Genomic DNA, 20,468 nt, shown 5'->3' with positions numbered 1-20,468 from the left:
GAATGTATTCCTTTTATTTTGTTTACTTCACTTGCAAGAAAACAAGATTTTCTTGATACGAAAGAAAAGAAAATTTTAAACTTACCATTACAAAGCACGCTCACTAGCCATTACCCTTTTTTTAAATATTCTTTCCAGTTTTGCAATTAGGTTGTCGATCGCATCGCATCCATATCTTTTGCCTAATTAACCTAATTCCAAGTACCAAAAAGGAAGAAGGAATATAAATATAGAGGCTCACTGACAAATAATTTTTATTTATTTATTTGTTGCACGTATATATAGCTTATAAATGAGTTCATCTTGTGCTCCCTAAACCCTCACAGATACTTTTGCTAGTCAGAACACTTGTTTAAATTTTCTCAATTTTCTTTGTCTACCCAAAAAGAATCGACCCAACTTCAAATTTTTCCTATTCTTAATTAATGGAAAAGAAAGATATTTCAACTCTGGTGTTGGGAATGATGGGAGCCGCCTTCATTAAGTTTATACGTAACTATATCTCTACATATAGAGAAACAGTTTCGGTAGTTAGAGAGATTGATGAAAAGATGGAAGAGATTCGGAATACATGGAGGTCAGTACGTAGGTTTATCTTTAATCAGTATTCTTTTTTTCTTTTTTTTTTCTAACCTTAGATCTTGGCTTTGATGCTTTGAGTTTGCTGAGGAAAACCTCAAAGACTAATATTCCAACATTATTATATTTTCCTTGCCTTATGTGTTAATAGCCATGAAGAATTTAAAGAGCTTGTTGGTCTGGACATGTACGGCTTCTTCAAAGACTATGACAAGTGGACGAACTATTTCAACTTCTTCTAGCATCTCAAATACTGGTTAATTAGCTTGTTTGGCATCAAGTGTTTGGAGGCTTATTCTTCTAATACCACTACAGCTGCGAATTCATCTTATTATTTCATTTTCCATCAAGTGTTAATCAGGGGAGTGGTATTGTAGTTAGGATATATTTGGAGGCTTATTGTTTTTGCATTAATATATATATATATATAACACTAGATTGCGATATTATGTTCAACTCACATGGATGATGAGGACGATATATCTTTTTGAGAATTTGATGTACCTAATTGTGGGTTGGTCAGTTATTAAACTCCACCCCAAATTATAGAAATCCGCCTATGGCTCATGAAACATCAAAATTGAATTCAATATAGTGGGAGACTACTTTTCTTTTTCTTTTTCTTTTTTTTTTCTTTTTTTTTGTTTTTTAAATGAGAGGAGAAAAAAGACTAGAATATTTAAATCCCATGAATTGGAGGATGGGGCATTAAAAACGATACTTTTTTTTTTTTTGAAACATGAAGTACATTACAAAGTAGATCCTCTATAGATCTGTACATCATACAAATTTAATTTGAAACCATTACTAATTTTTTTGGGAAAAATCTCAAATCAAATATAATAAACATGACATGTTGGTACCATGGTACCATTATGTATCATTTTTTATTGTGTACCCTTATTTTACCAAAATTGACCAAAAGAGCTTTTGGAAGAGAATTTTATAAATATTATAATTTCAGACCACAAATATAATACAACCATTGATTCTCACGAAAACACTTAACGCACCCATTTTCAAAATACTTTGTATAGAAAGGATGTGTTATATATATTAATGTTTTTCTTTTGAAGGTAATTCATATATAAATGTATCATTTTATATTGATTGTAATATCAACTTTATAGACAGTCGATTATTTTTCTGCAATGGATGAATAAGTTATTGGAAAACAACTCATGGATGAATTTTCTAATTCATTCACCACTGTATAAGTTCTTTAGCTAGACAGAGAGCAGAGAAGCACAAGAAATTCAAAGTTATCTAGCTGATTCCAAAAAGAGAGAAGAGACAAAGGCGTAGAGCGATAGAATTAGCCTCGCTTAGAAAATATTTCTTTTCTTCTGATGACATTTCAAAGTTTGTATTCCTACAACCTTGTGTATTCTTCTGTTAAGATCATCGGCTGGTATTGCATTACTTTCCTCTAAAAAGTTAGCAGAATCCATGTAGGGTTCGAAATTGGATTGGAGCTGTGGAGAAAACCCAATTTCGGGTCAGATATGCATTAATTGGATACGATTGAAGCCGTGGAGTGATAGATTATTTGGATTTGCGTTGAGAAATCGAAGAATTGGATTTGATTTCGAATAGAATTAGGGTTTTCCAGAGAGAGCTTGTTAAAGCTATGGAAGGGAATACGGAAGAAGAAGAAGAAGCAGAAGAGAGTTTATTGGGGATGAGACAGGTCGCGACATTGCGTGAATTTGATGTGAGCCTAAAATGGCGCGCACGAGAGGAGAGAATGGACGCGGTCGTTTTGGTTTAGTGATCTCAGCCCCATCATTATTCCAGCGTCATGTTGGGCTTTTTTTCCATTGGTCTTTTCTTCCTTCTTTATTATTATTATTTTTTTGTTCAATGGGCTTTTTTTTCTACTAGTCAGCAAGCTGAGACTTTTTTTTTCGACCACCACGTTGGTACTTAACTTTGTGATACAAATTCTTTTTTTTTTTTTTTCTTTTTCTTTTTTTTTTGGAAGTGGCCTTTTTTGAGACTTTTTTTGAGAAAGGCCTACTTAAAATAAGGGTTTAGAGAGAATGGGAAATTATTGTTTTACTTGGAGCATAAGAAAAGTTATTCCAATTATCCAAAAGTATATTATATATGATACAATCTTGTGACATGAGCCACAGAAAACCCTAAACTATAACATAATATTTTTGCTGCTTGGGAGCTCTTTGTATAATCACCTCAATTTCTATTGGCAACGTTATCTGAATCTCTATTATCTCTCATGTTTGGACTGCTTGGAGCGGCATTATTCAAGGTTCTAAAGAAGTACATAGGCTCTTATATCAATATACATAGAGAAATATTGTCAGTAGCAAAAGAGACTGATGAGATCGCCTAAGAAATTAGGAATTCGTGGAGGTAACTAGTTTCATCATATTATATATTATTATAAAAAGGGCTTGTCCAATATAGGTCCCTACCATTCTTATTTGCTAGACATATCCTATGTGCAAAACCCAATTTCAAACTTAAATGACCAATAGGATGTAAGAAGTCATCGTATTCCTATGTTTTTACATCATTTGCATCAGACTTCATATTTTATTTATAATTTATTACAAGTATTTCATTAACTGCCATAATTGTAATTAAAACTCCCTATTAATAGCATATCAATCACCCAATTTCTTTAGTTTCCATTCCCTCTAACATATCGCCCCCCATTAATACCAGATTTAGTGTCAGACATAAAGGAAAAATAAACATTTTAACTTTTAGGTAACTTATAAAAAAATTTAAACTTTACTTTTACGTAACTCAATTACAAATTCTTATTAGGTTTGGTGACTGCCAGTGCCAACAATTTTTTTTTTTTTTAAATTCATTCCAAAAACCGTTCACATTTTGCTAAATTCTCAATAAATATAATTTATTAAAATTCCACCAAGATCTCATATATCTTGTCATCGTCCAATTTCTACAATTTATGATGGAACCATGTTAGGTAACGTTACAAACATAAATTTATGATGGAACCACCATCCCTTTTTTTTTTTTTTTTTTTTTTCTTTTTTCAGTTTCAGTCTTTCTATGATACCCTCTAATACGTTTTCTATGATTCATGTCATTAGAGAATTCAGAATGGTGAATCAAGAAATATGATTTTGGTTCTACTTCTTAATCTGAATGTCGTACACAACACCATGTTTTGTACAAAAGTTTAGTTGGTTGTTAAAGTAAATTTATCATTTGAGTGAACTCATAACACCGTGTTATCATGTTAAACACCACGTTATCGTAGCACGCAATGTTACCATGAAGCCAAAAAATTACTCAAGCATCTATGCAAGGAAAGCGGACTAGAAGGCTATCCAAACCTAATTATATTTCAGTTTCGTTTGTAGGTTTTTACAGTATCCTTTGTTTTGGTTTTGGTATCCTATCGTGTCTATAAAATTTGATGTTCACATGCTTTGTTTTGGTTCAAAGTCTATTATTTGATGTGAAACTCACTTCAAGATTCATATGGGAAACTCACTTGATGAATAGTTTCAGTCAGTGTATTATAGGCTAAAGAAACTACGTGCGTGCAAGTGTTTATAGTTGAGCTTACACTGTCCTTCAGACTTCAAAGGTCTCCATAGACAAGTGTAACAAGTTTGACACAGTGGAATTTAAACATGAACAAATATATCTGCTACAAGCCAAAAGAAAGAAAAAATGATTCTTTGGTGAAATGGAGCGCCAGTTGAAGTCATTGTACATGAATCCGAGGAAACACAAAAATATGGGAGTTGCAGATTTCAGTCTGAAACCTAGTAAAACAAGAGTGAATTTATTAACCAAAGCCTACTTCCTATCTTAATTATATACATATTGTCCCCTACCCGAGATAAGAAAACGTACATCTCGAGTGTCCGAAAATTAGTCTATTCATATGTTTCAGGGAAAGGTATAGAAGCACAACAATGGTAATATCCGTTGTCATCAAACACAAACCTTTGTGAAAGATGAGCTTCACGGATAAGATACTCTCCCCATTCCTCGGATCCATACTGCTTGAAAATGCCACGGGCGTCAAAGGATTGAACCTTTCTTGTTCGATTCTTCCTGCATATTGTAATCTCATATATCACCCACAAGCAAAAGAAACTTTAAAGGGACAAACACTTAAGGGCCCCAACACTTCGGAGCGCCTAATAAACACCGGAGTAAAAGAAACTTTAAAACACTACAGAAATAGCAGCAACACCTTTTCCTATGCCTTGCATTCATCACGGTTGCATGCAACTGCAATTCAAAAGGACAAGACTCTCGTATCAACTCTTACAGTGGGATTCATAATCGAAACTAAAAACAACCAAAATTAAGAGTGCCAAAAGCAGACACAGCAGAAAGATCAAATAAACAATACCTTTAATTTCTGATTAGCATCTTTCTCTAGAACAAGCCCAGCTTTAGTATATGCATCGGTAATGACTTCTAAGAAAAGCTAAAGAAATTTAATAGAAGTATTAAATCGATATAAATAACTTCAACCTAGACTAGAAAGTTTTTATTTTCTTATTCTATTGATTTCAGGTACAACAAACACAAAAATGAAATATAATGAATGCTTATAAAACTAGGATACGACAAGCACGCAGCAGTCTCCCCTCGCTGCCAATTTCTTCAACAGGAGCATAGACAACACCAGCTTTGGCCAAGGAACCTCTCATACAATTCTGCAAGAACATGAAACATCTCAAGTGTTAAATAGCACATAACCAAAATCATAGGAAAAGCAAATAGCATCAGCCCCACTCTAGCCATCACCAATAGAAGATATATGAAAGCCTCATAGGATGCGAACAAGACAGTGAAGTCAATACATATATAAGACAATGAAAGCTAAGCAATCCTTCACTGAAAAACCAAGGCTTTTATTCACAACATGCTTGTATTTATTTATTCAAAACAAAGGTAAATATTATTTATTCTCAGAAGTCAAAACTTACTGCTTTTGGTAAAGGTGCTCAAGATGAATCCAGTATGACAAGTGAACAATGTAAAATTTGAGAACATGTGAGACAGTGCAAAGATTGGTTACTTCAAACTTTTTTACTAGTAGCCACTGGTATAAACTACAAGAATAAAATCTTAACCCCAACAAAATCATTTTTAACTTAAAAGCTTAAAAAAAAAGGGCTGATGCATTATCATATCCTTGCTCCACATAATTAGCTAACACACTATTTGGTTTAGTAGAAAGGGAAGAAAGAATAATACCAGTCCCTGAAGTCTTATGGAGACAGGACGATTATCTAAAGCTTCGATCACTTTTGAAGAGACGCTCTGGGTAGAAACACACAACATTTTATTTCAAGTTGGCCCCTGTCAGCCTATTTTTATTTGATTCAGTTATGCTTACCTGCAAAACCTCAATAGCTGCATGAACTCGGTCTTTGTTCCACAACTTCAGCATAAGCACAGTTAAGTGAAACGTTTTTGGTTTAATGAATATTGACTTTTCAATTCCCAAGTCTGTCAAGTGCACAGATTGAAATGAGATTTTGACCCAGGAAAAAGAGGAAGAGAGAGACACAAGTACACAAATTGTTTAGGAAGAACAAGCAAATGATCCTCAATAAGTTCCAATGAATGCAACAAATACATAAATTAAACAAGTAATATCTTATGGGGGAAACAGTTAACAGTGACCCAATCAACAACTTCATGGAAACTAAATAATATCACTAGTATCAACTTCAAGGAAACCAAATAATATCACTATCACTATATTCAAACCGTCAACTCCTTAAGCCTCATGCATCATGATTCTTTTCCATCTATAATAATATTTCTGTACCAGATAGGGTGGAAGCCTTTGACGTTTTAGGAGCATAACTGACAAGAGGTATGTGAGTTAGATTCACTTTAACTTGCTCACTGTCACCTTCAACATTAAGTTCAACTGCGACATCAGTTCCTTTCTCTAACTTTTGGTCTTCTCCTTCATTCTCAGAAGTATCTTCATTTGAATCACTATTCATTTTCTCATCTATGCAAGAATCACTAATTCCCAGGATGGAGTTCTGAAAGTTGACAAGCTTATCAACTAATTCAGGATGTATTGCCAATGGAAGTGAAATGAAGTGAGAGTAATCAAGATTTTGGCTCTTAACTGCCTGTATGTTTAAGTAGAAAGTAAGATGTTAATTATGTGTAACAGTATGCTCTAAATAGCAAAAGAAAGACGAGTGATGAGGGACAAATTGTGTATATAAAGGAATGGGCATAAGCTCTAAACAAATAATAATGACTTGTATAAAATAATTGGTAAAAAAAATCAAGAGAAATTAAAAATAAAACAGAACCACCCCTTCTTCTGCAAAACTACATTGCTAGGCAACTAACCTCATCAATTATCATATGTATCTTCTCAGAAGCTCTAGATATACTTTCCATTGAGATGCCTTCAATAACTGTGAAAGATAAGCAGCTAAAAATAGTTAAACCACATTCACATTCCCCAGACAGTCTGAAATCCTCATGTAAGAATACAAGATTATATGAACTTGGCTAATGTCCTGTCACAATTATGAAAGAGTTGAACAACTGTAGACCTGAACAATTTCTATTTGATCATAAAGTCAAACTCTTGTTAACTTTTAAGTTAAAACTTACTAACTGAATCCTCCTCCTTTGATGAGGGGATTATAATCTTAACTCCCATCTCATCTTCAATCTCTCTCTGTGTAGATCCCCTGACACACACAACAAACAATAATAATTACAATATATGAGAAAGTAATCCTATAAATATACTTTTATAAAACATTTACATGCTGAACTATGTACCCTTTTCCTCTAATAAAGTGAACCAAAGAAGCACCAACCTGCATAGCAAGGAAGAATGTGAGAACAAAATAAACAGAACGAGTGTCATCAAGGCAACAAAAAAGTGAGTAGCAGGAACGTAAAAGGGTAGAATGGAGTATGCAATGACTAGCATTATGAGAAATGCCTTTGAAGTCCAATGTGCAGTAAGCAATACCGGCACCAATTCTATAAAAATCCTAGAAAATTCCTACCGTAAGATGATGATACAACTGATTTTGTTTCTATTCAGCACTCACTCAGGCACTGATCCTGAACTCTTCCAACTCCCCCGCACCACACAAACAAAAGAAAAAGATAGTACATGAAAAGGCATTGTAGCATGAAGGGGTTCAACTAAAAAATATCTTGAAAATCTCAATTAAACTGTAAAACTAAGCAAAAACATACAGTGCGGCCTGATAACCTTATGGATCAGAAAAATAGAATTTTCAACAAAATCATGCCTCAACTGAAATTGAATGCTTTTCAGTAGAAACCACTGATTCTCCTCTGAAGACTGTCTTTTCTCCATTATCTTGCAATGCACTGGAACTAGCAGTAAAGTCCACCTCTACGACATTGTGAGCACTTGAAATTCTGGTAGATGTGCAATGGTGCACTTCTTGGACTTGAGCATCAGATTCCAGCTCATCTGTGGTCACCTTTACTGAGCATTCTGCAAACCAATAAATCTGTAATAAAATCTGGACAGTAACCAATCATTACGCCTATAAAAAAATAAAAAAATTTCCAACCCAATCGATCATAAGTTTAACAATCGCTGACCAATAATGTGTATAGATTATTATACAAAGTTGTAGATATAATTACATGTTTCAGTATGTCTCAATATTCATCTAAAAAATAAGAGAAACTTTACTGCAATTAGTATCTAAAGCTCAAGGGATTAGAATCAATGTGAAAAGTAGCTGGCTTCTATTAGCCTAGGCTACATGATGATACTTAAAGGAAACCCACCTTCATTGGAAGTGGCTTGAGTACTGACTGGTCTCCATACAGTATTAGTTGTTCTGATCTTTTTGTTACGATCCCTGCCACTTTGCTTATCTTTTCCACCACCCATTTTAATATTATAGCTCAAACCACAATAACCACGGTATCCCTGTCACACGGGTATGAGTCACAAAAATATCTACTTGAAAGCCCAGAAAGCATCACAAAGTGACAACTACCTCCAGTGAAGTCTAAATTTGGTTCCAAACTCAATTTCATGGATACAAAAATTCTCCTCAAAATCAAGTTCATTTCCCCTCCTTTGTTTTGTGCAAAGTATTGAATTAATCTTTGGGGAAAAAAAATATTAAAAAACCTATCCAAACTACTTCATTAGTTTCTCTTTTCAAAGAATTAATCCTTGATCACTCAAACAACCCAACAAAATGCTATTCTGAAACCACAATCAAAACACACAGTTTCATAGGCAGAGTACAGATATAATTATGGCGTCAGATTGAGTTTCTTATGCATTAAATGTATAGTGATATTTGTACTGAATTAAACCCAAAAAGAAAAAGGGATGACAATAAAAAATAACTAACCAAGAAGTAATTCACTGGCTCCAATGCAGCATAAGTAGTTGTAAATTTCAGAACTCGATCCACTCTGCAATTTGCAAATATAGGGATTAAAAGTTCATTTCTTTAACTCTCCTCCAAAAGAGTACATATATGCTTGTAAAAAATAAAAAAATGGTTTCTTTTTCCACGAAACAAAACTGAATTCTACAGCTGAATCAGATATATGGAAGACAATATAGGAACCCAACAAAAGAAAAGCGATAATGTTAATTGAAGGCATGCTGACTTTGATAAATTAATTAGGCGTTGTTCGGCGACGGAGAATTCAGCAACTGAATTGTTGAGACTTTTTAAATTATTTATAGTTAGCTCAATGAATAAGGTATAGGGGGCAAACAGAGTGTTAGAAGAACTAAAAAAAGAGTAGGCGTTCAGTACCTGAAGAGGGACCTGGAAGCTAACATTAGCGGTAGCGGTTATTATGTGGTGTCTCTGAAGAAGAAGAAGAAGCAGAGGTTCGACGGAGGAGACCGGTGGATTGCAGAGTTCAGCTCTGATGACACGTATCTTTTTGCACATGCGAACATGGGCTGCAATAGTAAAGGCCCAATTCTATATGCATCATCATAAGCAAGGTCTTAAATATCGATAGTTTCGAAAATATTGGTGGTTCAAAACACTAAATATCGGGAAAATATTGATATCAATAAAAATTGGATAAAAACCACGGAAATTGTTATAAATACATAGAAATTTTTAATGAAACTTTAGAAGAAGTTTATTTAGTCAATCCTCTATTATTTTGACACAAAAAATTGGAAGGAAATGCATTGCATAGTGGGTTTGAGTGATTTAAGTTGATTATATTGCGAGCTGACAAACTCTGTGACTTAGAAAATATGGAGTAATTAATGAAGAGAATTAAACACCCCATAGTAATTTATTTATTATTTTTTAGTACAATATTTTACACTTTATAAATTGCATGGTAAGATACATGTGTAACCTTATTTCACATTATTCATTAGACATGGTACACGTTCTTATATTTATTATTTATCAAAAATTGAAAAATAATTAAACCAACTTGACTTTTCATGAAAATTAGGCACTTTACCATACTTAAAAAATAATAGTGAAGATTGAAAATTAACTAAGAACATAAATAAATTTATCAAAGGAAGAATTAAGTAGTAAACAAAGAAAATAATTATAGAGATTTAAGTAATTAAGCAACAATTTGAAGGGGAATTTAGTAATGTAAGTAATAAAATAATCAATAACATTAAATCGATTAAATAGAAAAGAAATAAATTATATTAAGTAATTAAGTAACTGATCAACAATATAAAACAATAAGTAATTATGTTAATTTCTATTTTGAGAAACAGCTAGCATGTATTATAAATACATATTCTATAGCTTATTATCACAAATTGAATGCCAGCGTGGTGGTTAAGTGGCTGCAAAAATTCCAACTTGGGAGAGGTTCGAACCCCACAATGCGCTGAGTTTAAATTGTTTCATTTTTGACACAGTTCAAGTCGCAATATTATGACCATTTAAACTGCGAATTGGACGAAAATATCTTCCCCAAAATATCCTCGAAATTATCGAGGAAAATATCAATAAAATGACGATATATACTTGGAAGTGTGCTAAAATTTCGGAGCCCCAAAAAAACGATATTTTCACCGATATTTCAGCGAAAATATCGAAATTTTGTATTGTGATCATAAGCACATTTTTTTTCTTTTTCTAATTTGATAAAATTATACCAATATCTCACTTTAATTTATTCTTGCATCCGAGAATCTATATTCAATTTTTTCTGTTCTCGAACACCACTATTAAAGAAAAATTTTGTCTCATGTAAGAGCATTCGCAATCATGCTCCTTATTTTTTTAGTTAGAATTTACCTAAAAACACAAAAGCTATTTTAGGAGCTCTCTATCAAATTTGAACTCCAATCATACCCCATATTTTAGAGAGTCATAAATACTATAATTATTTTTTAATTCAATATAATTGGTACATCTCTATACAATATAATATTAAAAAAGAGTTATCATTAATTAAAAGTTTAAAATATACATAAAACAAAGTACCATTAAATTATAGGGAGCCACTAGGAGTCATTTCTCTCTCCTCAGATTTATGAGCTCCTAGAAGTCTCCCTATTTTAGGAGGTAGATAGGGAGCATAGTTGGAGTTGTATTTTTCTAATTCCTCCCTAAAATATGTCTAAGGAGGTGGTTTAAGGAGCCCATTACGGATGTTCTAAGTTTTCTATTTCTTTTATCAAACAACATTAAAAGTGGAGGAGATTACTTTACATGTAAATGAGATTTTGACACTGGTCAATTTTCGTAACCTTTTTCTTTTCTTTAAATTGTTTTAACTTTCTTTGTTTTGAAAATTGACAAATGTCAAATTCTTATTTGCTTTGAGAATGAGCTCTTCCTTAATTTTAGGGAGCCAAGTTTTTCTCTTTTTAAAATTGAATCCACGTGGTTGTGAATATGCTTCCACGTAAGCAAAGAAATGAAAAATAAATCAACATGTGACACCTAAGAAAGGATGTGAAGCTAGATGGACTTCAATCTAATTAAAAACTTAATTATTCTAAATATAATAAATAAATAAATTCATGCTGCAGATTATCCATGAAATTCTTTTTTTATTAGGGCAAAACACTTAATTAAATCCCATGATTGTAAAAGCAACTAAAGTAGTTTTATGAGGAATTAATGAAAAAGGGAAGGGATACTTTAACCTTTGTCATATGATCCCAAATCAATCATATTCCATACTTGATCCACAAGTGATCAAATAGTCTCAGTTGAAGGCAAGAATACACCCACAACTACTTCAACCTCTCTCTACAATTTCAAGTTCTGAACAAGGAAGAGACACAACTTGACCAATTTATTAGGCCAATCTTCAAACACTTGATCTCAGCCATGGTTTGTGTAGGAGTCTTTTTTGGCTGCAAACGACCCCATTCTGCCAAAGGTTATGTTCTCTCAGCCTTGGCCATAATTGGCATTCTCTTTGGCTTGCGCATCCTTTGTTACATCATCTATCGGTGCTTCAAGAGAGAAATGCAGCATCCTCACAGCCCTCACATAGAGCGAAACCCGAACGATGGGTTGGAAATGCAGCCATGGGAGATTCAGGCTCATCACCCTGCAGCTGTGGGCAGAAATTAGAACCAAATTCGTGAAGTCTAGAGGCCAGAATCACCAGCATGTTATACGTATTATCTCTGAAACTCTAAGCTTATAGAAAATTGATAGCTTGCTTCTCTGTTGCAAATGTATAATGAAGTCAACTTTGGGTCAAATATTTTAGTTGGTCCATATGAGAGACCATTGTGGACCCCATTCTTCTTTGTAATTTAATATTGTAATTTAAAAAAGAAGATTATAAAATGATTACGTATATACAAGCATGCATATTTCTAGGAATAATTGGCCAAAAATTCAACTAATATATATTTGGACAAGTTATAATCATACGTATGGCAAATGAAAGAGTGTGTGTATACATTTGCCTTACATTTGACAAGTTATGGTGCGGACAAGTTATAATCACTTGTTCCGTGGGCAAATACAAATATCAAACAAGACCTCAATTTATGGTGCGGCTAAATGTATTGAGACCTTTTTATTAAAAATTGTAAGAAATGCCTTAATGTTGCAACAAACGAACTTCTATGTCGGAGTCATGGAAGAAAAAATGAACATGCAATTTCTGGGAGTTGTAATATCAGATTTGGACATAACCAATTTTACTATAGGTAACATTTTTATTTAGCAAAGTGGAATCTTTAAGAACTTCAATACAAAACTATCATTTCTGGAGATGGAGACAAATTACTACCTTTTACAAAGCAACCAGTTTTATTACTAAAATGAGGGGCATTGTATATTTGAATCTCGTTTCTCCTAATATCACTTATATATTAAAAATAAATAAAAACTATGTACGCATAAGCAAAGTCGTAATTAGTATTGCTACACCAGAGTTATGTACACATATGAGATATGTATACAAGTTAGCTATAGCTAGATCCCTAATTGAGAAAGTCCCCTTCCCTTCTAGAGCTCAAAATAGTCGCACCCATTTTGCGTTGAAGTCATATTTTCAGCAACTTTATTTGTGCAGGTCACACGCCACACTTTAAGAACCCCATCAATACTCCCAGTGCAAATTGTGCAACCCTCCTCAGTCTCTTCCCCTAATCGTCCAGAAAATGCTGCGACACACCTGATTGGGCCTCTGTGCCCCACAAGCACTGCTAGACACGTGTGCTGGCCATCCTCTACATCCCTAGACCAAATCCTACTGGTTGAGTCAGCGGACCCACTCACCACGTAGTTCGCCACGCTGGTCAAACACATCACTGCATGTGTGTGGCCTTGGAGCGCACCCCCATACTGCAACTGGCCTGAGAACCAGCCCTTGAGCCAATAGTGTATGTACCCGTCGGTGCACCCGCCGTAGAGAACGCCGCCATCTGAGGTTAGGGTTAGGGTTTTGACCGGAGAGCACTTGGCGGGTAGAGTTATAGTGAGCGAGTGAGGAAGCTGGTCGCCGCTGCAAAAGTTGCGACGCCAGACTCGGACTGTAGCATCGTCTGAGGCTGTGTAAAGGATCCCATCATCGGCGACAATGATGGCATTGATGGGCCCTGAATGAGCTTGGATGGTCTCAATGCACTTGAGGTCCGAAATTCGCCACACTTTGACTGTTTTGTCTGTGGAAGCTGAGTATAGGATGTCCTCGGATACATTGATCGCTAGGGATGTTATAGCACCCATATGCTTTATCTGTTACGTACATAGAAATATTAATCAAAGTAAATTTGAATCTGTTTTTTTAGCAATTTGCAATTATAACAACAAAAGCCAAGAACAAGAATGATGTACGATGGATTCATCTATTACTGCTACTAATTAATGACTGCTCCTGTGTTCCATCTACTAATTTTAGCATCAGAGATAGAAAATTTAATTCGCACTTCATCTTGTCTTGTCTAATAATGGTCATAAAAGACGACCAACAAAATCTGTACTGAATTCAATGAATCAGCTCCAAATGTGGTTCATGTGTTATTTGCTAGAGTAAAGTGCTTCACCCTTGGCCAGTCCCAACGTCGACAATCTCTCAATAGCTAGAAATCATTTTACAATATTAATTCTTACAAAGTTCTTTTCATAAAAATCCAACAATAATCATATGTACAGCAACAAATTTAATTTAATGGACCGTTAATTACTTGAATTTTTATTAGAGATGCGATCATTAATCTAAACGTGTAGACTCCAAACATATATATTTTGATTCTCTGATGATGGTTACTGCAGCCAACGATGGACCCAGAAAAGTTTTTTAGAAAGGCTAAGAAGTCTAAATATCTTAATCGGGAGGACCACTACATAAATTTAATTCCAAAAATTGTCTATAATACTAGGTTGGGGCCATCCCAAGCCTATATGTGATTTCCCTATCCGATTTCATCATCTCACTCTTCCTATGACACATTGGGGCATCATAATTAATGGTCTCTCCAAAGTTTCAACCCCTATATGTCACACTCATCAATATTCAAAAAATAAAAAAAACTCTTACCCACCCAAAACCTACCATTAATTAATAAACAAAAAGAAGAAATATATCAAACATTGAGTACTTACAGTCTTATCTTTGCCGGCAATGTAGAAGCTCCGAACATAACTTCCGGTCTTTGGAATAGTAGCCAACTTGACATGCTTCAACCCCCCATCCCATGCTCTCTGCCAAACCCTAACCTTACCGTCGCCATAAGCTGCATAGACCTTGTCATGGGAAACCTCGATTGCCACAACCATGCAAGCCTTGGCCTTGAGCTGCCCACATTCTGTGAACTCAGGGAGCTTCCAGAGCCTTATGAGGTTGGTGGTGGAGCCGGTGTAAACGAGGCCGTTGGATGCGGCAATGGACAAGATCTGGCCGTCCTTTTGGAGGACGGATGAGATGCAGCGATAGGCAGTGAGGAGGTCGGGGTTCTTGGAGGGAGTAGGAATGAGAGGGTGGAGGGGAGAGGAGGTTGGGGAGGCATGGAGGCTTAGGGTTTGGGAGACGGAGGAAGGAGAGTTGGTAGGGTGTGGTGGGGTGTATGGGAAGTGTGAGAAGGATGGGGCTTCCTTGTTTGAAATGCTTCTGAACATGTTTTGGTTTTGTGTATTTTCTTCTGTTGTTGGTGTGATTTTGGGTTTAGGTTTGGTTGAAAAAAATGGGGTTTGGGGAGAGTTGGAAGAGCAGTAGGGAAGCCATTTTCTTTGTCTCAAAATGCAGCAAAGGAGGGGGTCTTCTTTTGGTGCATATATTTTGGTGAAATGAAATGTATAAATGCTGCGAAATTCGGCCAGTGGCGAGTACTGGTGGTGTGTAAATGTTTATAAATGCGATGGGTTCATAATTTAGAGTAAGATGTGACAACACATACGTATATGACATATATTCCATATCATCTCCAAGGGATATGTGAAATACAAAACATCAAATTTAAATTTGATGGCTGATGTGGCAATTTGACATCTTACACGGCTTTGCACTCCATCCGATATATCAAATTAAATTATTAAATTATTATATTTTAGTGTTGATTTGTTTTTAATTAAAAAGAAAAGAAAATAAATAATAATAAAATATTAATTTGACATCTTGTTTTTTAGATGTCAAAAATAACATTTCAACCTCTAGCCTTCATTCCACATCAGCTTTGACATATCGGTTGGAGTGATATGAGATGTTATTTCTAGCCGTTAAATGTCTATATGACATTTTTGACACATCGGCTAGAGATGCTCTAACGTCTTTTACAATTTTATAGTTTATATATTTTACTTTACTAACCGAAAGTTTACCTAAATTTAGACTTTACTTTATCAATTTTTTTTCATATCAACTTCGTACACAAAATTTGAGTTTTCTATTATTTTCATACATCCGTTAGTTATTCCATCAAATATTTCATAGTTTTAACCACATATAGCTTACCTAACACTAGGCCTGGGCACGGATTGGTTACGAACGGTAGTGGGCTCTTCCGTTAACAAGCCTTCAGGAGACCAATTTCTCTTTCATTAACCAACCATTAGAACCTTTAACCGCTTAGATCGCTTAACCACTTATTTAATTAAGATTAATTCAGTAATCCGGTAGTACCATTTAACAAAAAATCTTCAATACAAATATTTTTTGCTAATGCTAGTTGAAAAACTCCAACTCAACATTTAAGAAAATGCCCAATAGACAAAGATATGTCAAATTCAAGGATCCCTTCTTTGCCAGGGATCATTTCCAGAGGTTTTAGTGAGGAGTTGGCAAATTCATACTTGCATATATTAATATTTAAATGTGGGTACTTAAATAATGAAACGTCTATAGAATATAGCACCCACATTTAAAGAGAGAGAGCTTATAGGCTTATATTCTAACACGTATTTGTGTATGTGTATATATAAAGAGAGAGAGCTTTTATTGAGGGATTCTTCAAATAAGCTTATTTGAATGACACCCTATAGGGCTCATGCCGTATTGTATTTCACTAATCCAAACAATCTATTTTGTAGATATTCATTCAAGAATCATCTCTATAAAAAAATCCCTTAAATCCGATATCATTTGACCACTCAATTAAATTATTAAAATTTAAGTAATTTCTTGAATCATCGTATTCATTGATTTTGTTGGTCTCAATTAGATACCTTAATGATTTCAATTTGCATGATTTTTTGAAAGGATGATCTCTGAATGAAAATGTGAAAAATAGATGATTTGGATCGTTGAAAAAAAAATTTGTATGGGACCCTAAATAGTATCTCTCAAATAAATTTATTTGAGAAATCCCACAATAACAGGGGATTATATATATATATATATATACACAATTTTGCTCACATAAGAATGACTGGATTTTAATTAAAATGCGGACACTAAAGGTGAAACTTTATATCAATCCAATGGTATTGCAGCTTTAATATGTATTAATTGACAAATACATCTTTACTACAGGCATGTGTATTCTTCTTATGTATATATGTATGTGTGTTTTATATATAAACATACATTATAACGAAAAATAGATCATATACATTAGTTCGGTTCGGTACGAATTTTTGTCGGATTAAGAGTTATTATTACCCGATTTTTTTAACCAAATACTTTGATACGGATTGATCTAAAGAATAAAAAATAAAAAATTAAACAAACTAAGCCAAACCAAACTATCAATACAATACGATCGGTATATGGATTTTTCGAATGAGATGCCCACCCAACCTAACACTAACGGGTACCATTCATTGATCACCGTATAGCTAACACCACCAACGGAGTTTCTTCTCATTCAATTCCATTATCCTTTTTTCTCCCAAACAATCAAGAAAGAAAGGGACCCACACTTGCCCCAAGGCTCTCTCCTCTCTCACTCCGTCTCACTCTCTCTCACTTTCCATTTCTCACAAAATGCCACTCCCTCCTTCATCTTCAACCCAACGATCACCAACCAAAATGCTCGAACGAGCCCTCTCCTCCCGCCGGAACGCGCTCTACGCGGACGAAGCCGCGGCCGAAAACGATGTCGTAGCTGCCGACGAGTCCAAAACCAAGAAACACTTGCCCATCTCCTTCTTCACAACCCGAATCACCAACTACTTGACCCGAACCGGACCAGTCTGGCCCTGCCTCCTCCTTCTCGCTCTCGTCCTCCTCCTCATCTTCTCCCTCATCTTCAACTCCCGGAGATTCGTCTGCGTCTCGCCTTACGACCCTGTTTCTCGCTCCGGCTTCTTCGGGTTCGATGGCCTCGAATCGGATTTTGGATCCCTCGGCGTGCCCTGGTGTAAGTATATCCGACTCGAATCGCATTTCTGTAAAGTCGTATTCTTCAGTGATAGATTGATGGATCTGGATGTTGTTTTGATGTCGACGTCAATTTCGGATCAAGGGTTTGCTAGCGTTTCGGGCTTCGTTTCGTTGCCTTCAATAAAAGACGTAGAATTTTTTGGTAACTGAGTAATTGGGGAACTTGGAATCAATTTCAAGTCTTTCACTTTATGGGTTTGTAAGAAAAGTTGGAAAATTTAGCTCAGTTGAGTTGACTTGAGTGAACAATGAATTTAGTTGCACTGGCTTAGTAGTAGCTTCATTAAGTTGATATTTCAAAAGGAATTGTGATGTGCGTATTTTGGATTGTAGTTCTTGCTGGTATGGGATATGTTTATATTTACAAACTTTTCTTTATGTTTTAGACTTGTCTAGCATTTGTTCATAATCAAAGTGTGGCAAACCAACCATTCTGACTGAATTTGGCACCCCCATTAAAATCTGCGGTATAGAAGTCTAATTAAAGTTAGGATTTGTTGCATTAAATATGTGGGCCAATGCCCATGTCAGTCCCGTTGCTTAATGTTCTTGAAGTTGGTAGTATGTGAACCCCGGTGGGTTCTTTATGAGTGAATGTGGGGAATTTTGAGTTATTTTAATGAGTTTAGAATCCTTGCTTTTAGTGTGAGTTTCTGGGTTCATACCTTTGTTTGATTCTTATAATGTTATCCTTGGCAAAAGGCAGATCGAAACATGGAAAAACAGTTGAATGGACATCAAAGGATTTAATCAAGGGCTTGGAATTGTTTGTACCTATATATGAAACACGACCAATAAAAAACAACCAGTTTGGGATGGGTTTTGACCACAGCTTTGGGCTCTGGTTCATTGCGCAGTGGCTGAAGCCAGATCTGATGATTGAGAGTGGGGCTTTCAAGGGGCATTCCACTTGGGTTTTGCGGCAAGCGATGCCAGACACGCCAATTATAACCCTTACACCCCGGCATCCTGAAAAGTATTTAAAGAAGGGGCCTGCATATGTTGATGGGAACTGCACTTACTTTTCTGGAAAAGACTTTTTGGATTTTGGAAGTATTGATTGGCGAAAACTAATGAAGAAACATGGGATTACTGATCTCAGCCGCGTTCTTATTTTTTTCGATGATCATCAAAATGAACTCAAAAGGTACTTACAATATCTCAATGTAATTGTGCTCCTTCCACTCATTGTTGAACGATCACCAGAAATCCTGATTGCTTACTTTTTCAAATTTTATGCTCTGGTGAGCAGAGTTCGGCAGGCTCTGAAAGCTGGTTTTCGACATCTAGTTTTCGAGGATAATTATGATACTGGAACAGGAGACCATTATTCCTTAAGGCAGATATGTGATCAACCCTATATAAGAGGTTCATGCTCTCTCTTGTTATTTTTCATTTTTCAACTATTTTTTGTCATTTTCTTTATGTTATAATATGCATTCATGCCTTTGCCCTCTTTCTTTCTTATGAAGGCCAAAGTAACTTTAGTTGATGTAGTATGGATTGAATACTGGTAAATAATTTTGTTAAATAAAAGAAACCATAGTAGTATAACCAAGGAGTGAGTAATTGCTGAAAGACTAAGTGTGTGGCCAAATACGTACCTCATTTTTGTAGAAATGTGTGTTTTTCTTTGGTTTGTGGTTGAATAGTTTTTTGGTTTTTTTTTCCCCTAGAATTATCTTTTTCATCTGTTGGTTATGGTTTTTTGCTTCAACAAGTAATTTTTTTACTGTAGATTTGGTCTTATTTTTTTCTTTTGGGTGCTGCAGGAGGTGGTCACAGCTGCTTTAAAGACAGTGATGAAGCTAGGATTAGGTCAAGAAGGAAGACGTTCTGGGAGAAAGCAGTGGATATTGACGAACTTTGTGGCCCAGGTGAAGCATGGTGGGGGGTTAGAGGATATATGCTGGATGACTTTAACAACAGTAAAAGTAATAAGCTGATTTCGTTTTCAGAACATTTTCAGAATAGTCGGTTTGTTGAATCAGTTCTTGATGTTTACTGGGAGGTGCCACCAGTGGCAGGTCCATCCCTCACCCATCAAACTAGATATGATCCTGCTCGTGCAGTAACTCCTGTTGTTGAAGATGGCCGGTATGGCTTATTCCAACGGCTTGGTTTAACCAGACTCGATCCTTCTGTATTTAATGGATATACTCAGATGGCTTACCTTCAGATCTCTAAACAGTAATTTTAGAGCTGTCTAGATTCAGATACGTTACTTAGCTTTCAATAGTTGTTCATATTATGCAATATGCATGCATTTTTCTCAATAGCTTTTCCGCTTGTTTATTTCCTTTGATTTATTTGTCTTTCTATCGTCAATTTGTGGAATCAGTCTGAGTGACAATTGTTCTGTACTAGTAACTTAGTAAGTATCATGTCATCGCTGGACCATTTTGACTTGTTTTCAGCTGTCCATTTTGACTTATTTGAACTGATTCAGTTAACTTGTCTGTTGTAATATTTATAAATTCAATTAATTCAAGATTTCCATGTTTGCAGTAGCCTGTTCCTATGTCAAATTTCAGTTCCAGACCAAGTTCTCTCTCCAAAACTTAATAGCTGCATGGTTTTAGTTTAATGACAGTTATGTTTGAATTTTGGAAACG

The 20,468-nt window shown here is 35.1% G+C and overlaps 3 protein-coding genes across 10 annotated transcripts; 1 reads left to right on the top strand and 2 right to left on the bottom strand.

Annotated features, from left to right (window-relative positions):
- Positions 1-4,247: 4,247 nt before the first annotated feature.
- On the bottom strand, positions 4,248-9,537 carry LOC103327882 (Putative eukaryotic LigT). 8 transcript variants are annotated; one of them, XM_008230251.3, is made up of 14 exons: positions 9,375-9,535; positions 8,958-9,021; positions 8,377-8,521; positions 7,863-8,074; positions 7,378-7,415; positions 7,204-7,283; positions 6,934-7,001; positions 6,386-6,704; positions 5,948-6,060; positions 5,806-5,871; positions 5,171-5,261; positions 4,952-5,019; positions 4,790-4,827; positions 4,248-4,647 (listed from the first exon to the last, which is right to left on the bottom strand). In XM_008230251.3, the coding sequence occupies exons 1-14, from the start codon at positions 9,398-9,400 to the stop codon at positions 4,467-4,469; spliced, it is 1,509 nt and encodes a 502-aa protein (XP_008228473.2). In that variant the 5' UTR covers positions 9,401-9,535; the 3' UTR covers positions 4,248-4,466. The 8 variants fall into 8 exon arrangements, 7 of the variants coding, with proteins under 7 accessions (XP_008228473.2, XP_088906438.1, XP_088906439.1 ...); XM_089050312.1 differs by having other exon boundaries at positions 8,377-8,489; positions 9,375-9,421; XM_089050313.1 differs by lacking the exon at positions 8,377-8,521 and having other exon boundaries at positions 7,863-8,090; positions 9,375-9,536.
- A 3,282-nt stretch (positions 9,538-12,819) lies between these two features.
- Positions 12,820-15,298, bottom strand: LOC103327883 (protein JINGUBANG-like). The gene is made up of 2 exons (XM_008230253.2): positions 14,640-15,298; positions 12,820-13,772 (listed from the first exon to the last, which is right to left on the bottom strand). The coding sequence occupies exons 1-2, from the start codon at positions 15,150-15,152 to the stop codon at positions 13,041-13,043; spliced, it is 1,245 nt and encodes a 414-aa protein (XP_008228475.2). The 5' UTR covers positions 15,153-15,298; the 3' UTR covers positions 12,820-13,040.
- A 2,039-nt stretch (positions 15,299-17,337) lies between these two features.
- LOC103327884 (DNA-directed RNA polymerase subunit beta) lies at positions 17,338-20,363 on the top strand. Its single transcript, XM_008230254.2, has 4 exons — positions 17,338-17,830; positions 18,556-19,000; positions 19,106-19,221; positions 19,626-20,363. The coding sequence occupies exons 1-4, from the start codon at positions 17,455-17,457 to the stop codon at positions 20,045-20,047; spliced, it is 1,359 nt and encodes a 452-aa protein (XP_008228476.1). The 5' UTR covers positions 17,338-17,454; the 3' UTR covers positions 20,048-20,363.
- The last annotated feature ends 105 nt before the right edge of the window (positions 20,364-20,468 follow it).

This window comes from Prunus mume, linkage group LG4, assembly GCF_029339155.1.
Source record: "Prunus mume cultivar Tortuosa linkage group LG4, ASM2933915v1, whole genome shotgun sequence".
NCBI lineage: Eukaryota > Viridiplantae > Streptophyta > Magnoliopsida > Rosales > Rosaceae > Prunus > Prunus mume.
Note: the sequence above shows the minus strand (reverse complement) of the source record. Positions and strands in the feature narration are given on the sequence as shown.

Bases quoted from the DNA above. Each gene is read 5' to 3' on its own strand.
- LOC103327882 (XM_008230251.3), bottom strand. From the start codon at position 9,400: ATGTTAGCTTCCAGGTCCCTCTTCAG. The intron at 8,075-8,376 runs GTGGGTTTCCTT...ATTGGTTTGCAG, and splicing joins TCAAGCCACTTCCAATGAAG to AATGCTCAGTAAAGGTGACC. The intron at 4,648-4,789 runs GTGTTGCTGCTA...TACAATATGCAG, and splicing joins AATGCAAGGCATAGGAAAAG to GAAGAATCGAACAAGAAAGG.
- LOC103327883 (XM_008230253.2), bottom strand. From the start codon at position 15,152: ATGTTCAGAAGCATTTCAAACAAGGAAGCCCCATCCTTCTCACACTTC. The intron at 13,773-14,639 runs GTAAGTACTCAA...TGTACGTAACAG, and splicing joins TTGCCGGCAAAGATAAGACT to ATAAAGCATATGGGTGCTAT.
- LOC103327884 (XM_008230254.2), top strand. From the start codon at position 17,455: ATGCCACTCCCTCCTTCATCTTCAACCCAACGATCACCAACCAAAATG. The intron at 17,831-18,555 runs GTAAGTATATCC...CCTTGGCAAAAG, and splicing joins ATCCCTCGGCGTGCCCTGGT to GCAGATCGAAACATGGAAAA. The intron at 19,001-19,105 runs GTACTTACAATA...TCTGGTGAGCAG, and splicing joins CATCAAAATGAACTCAAAAG to AGTTCGGCAGGCTCTGAAAG.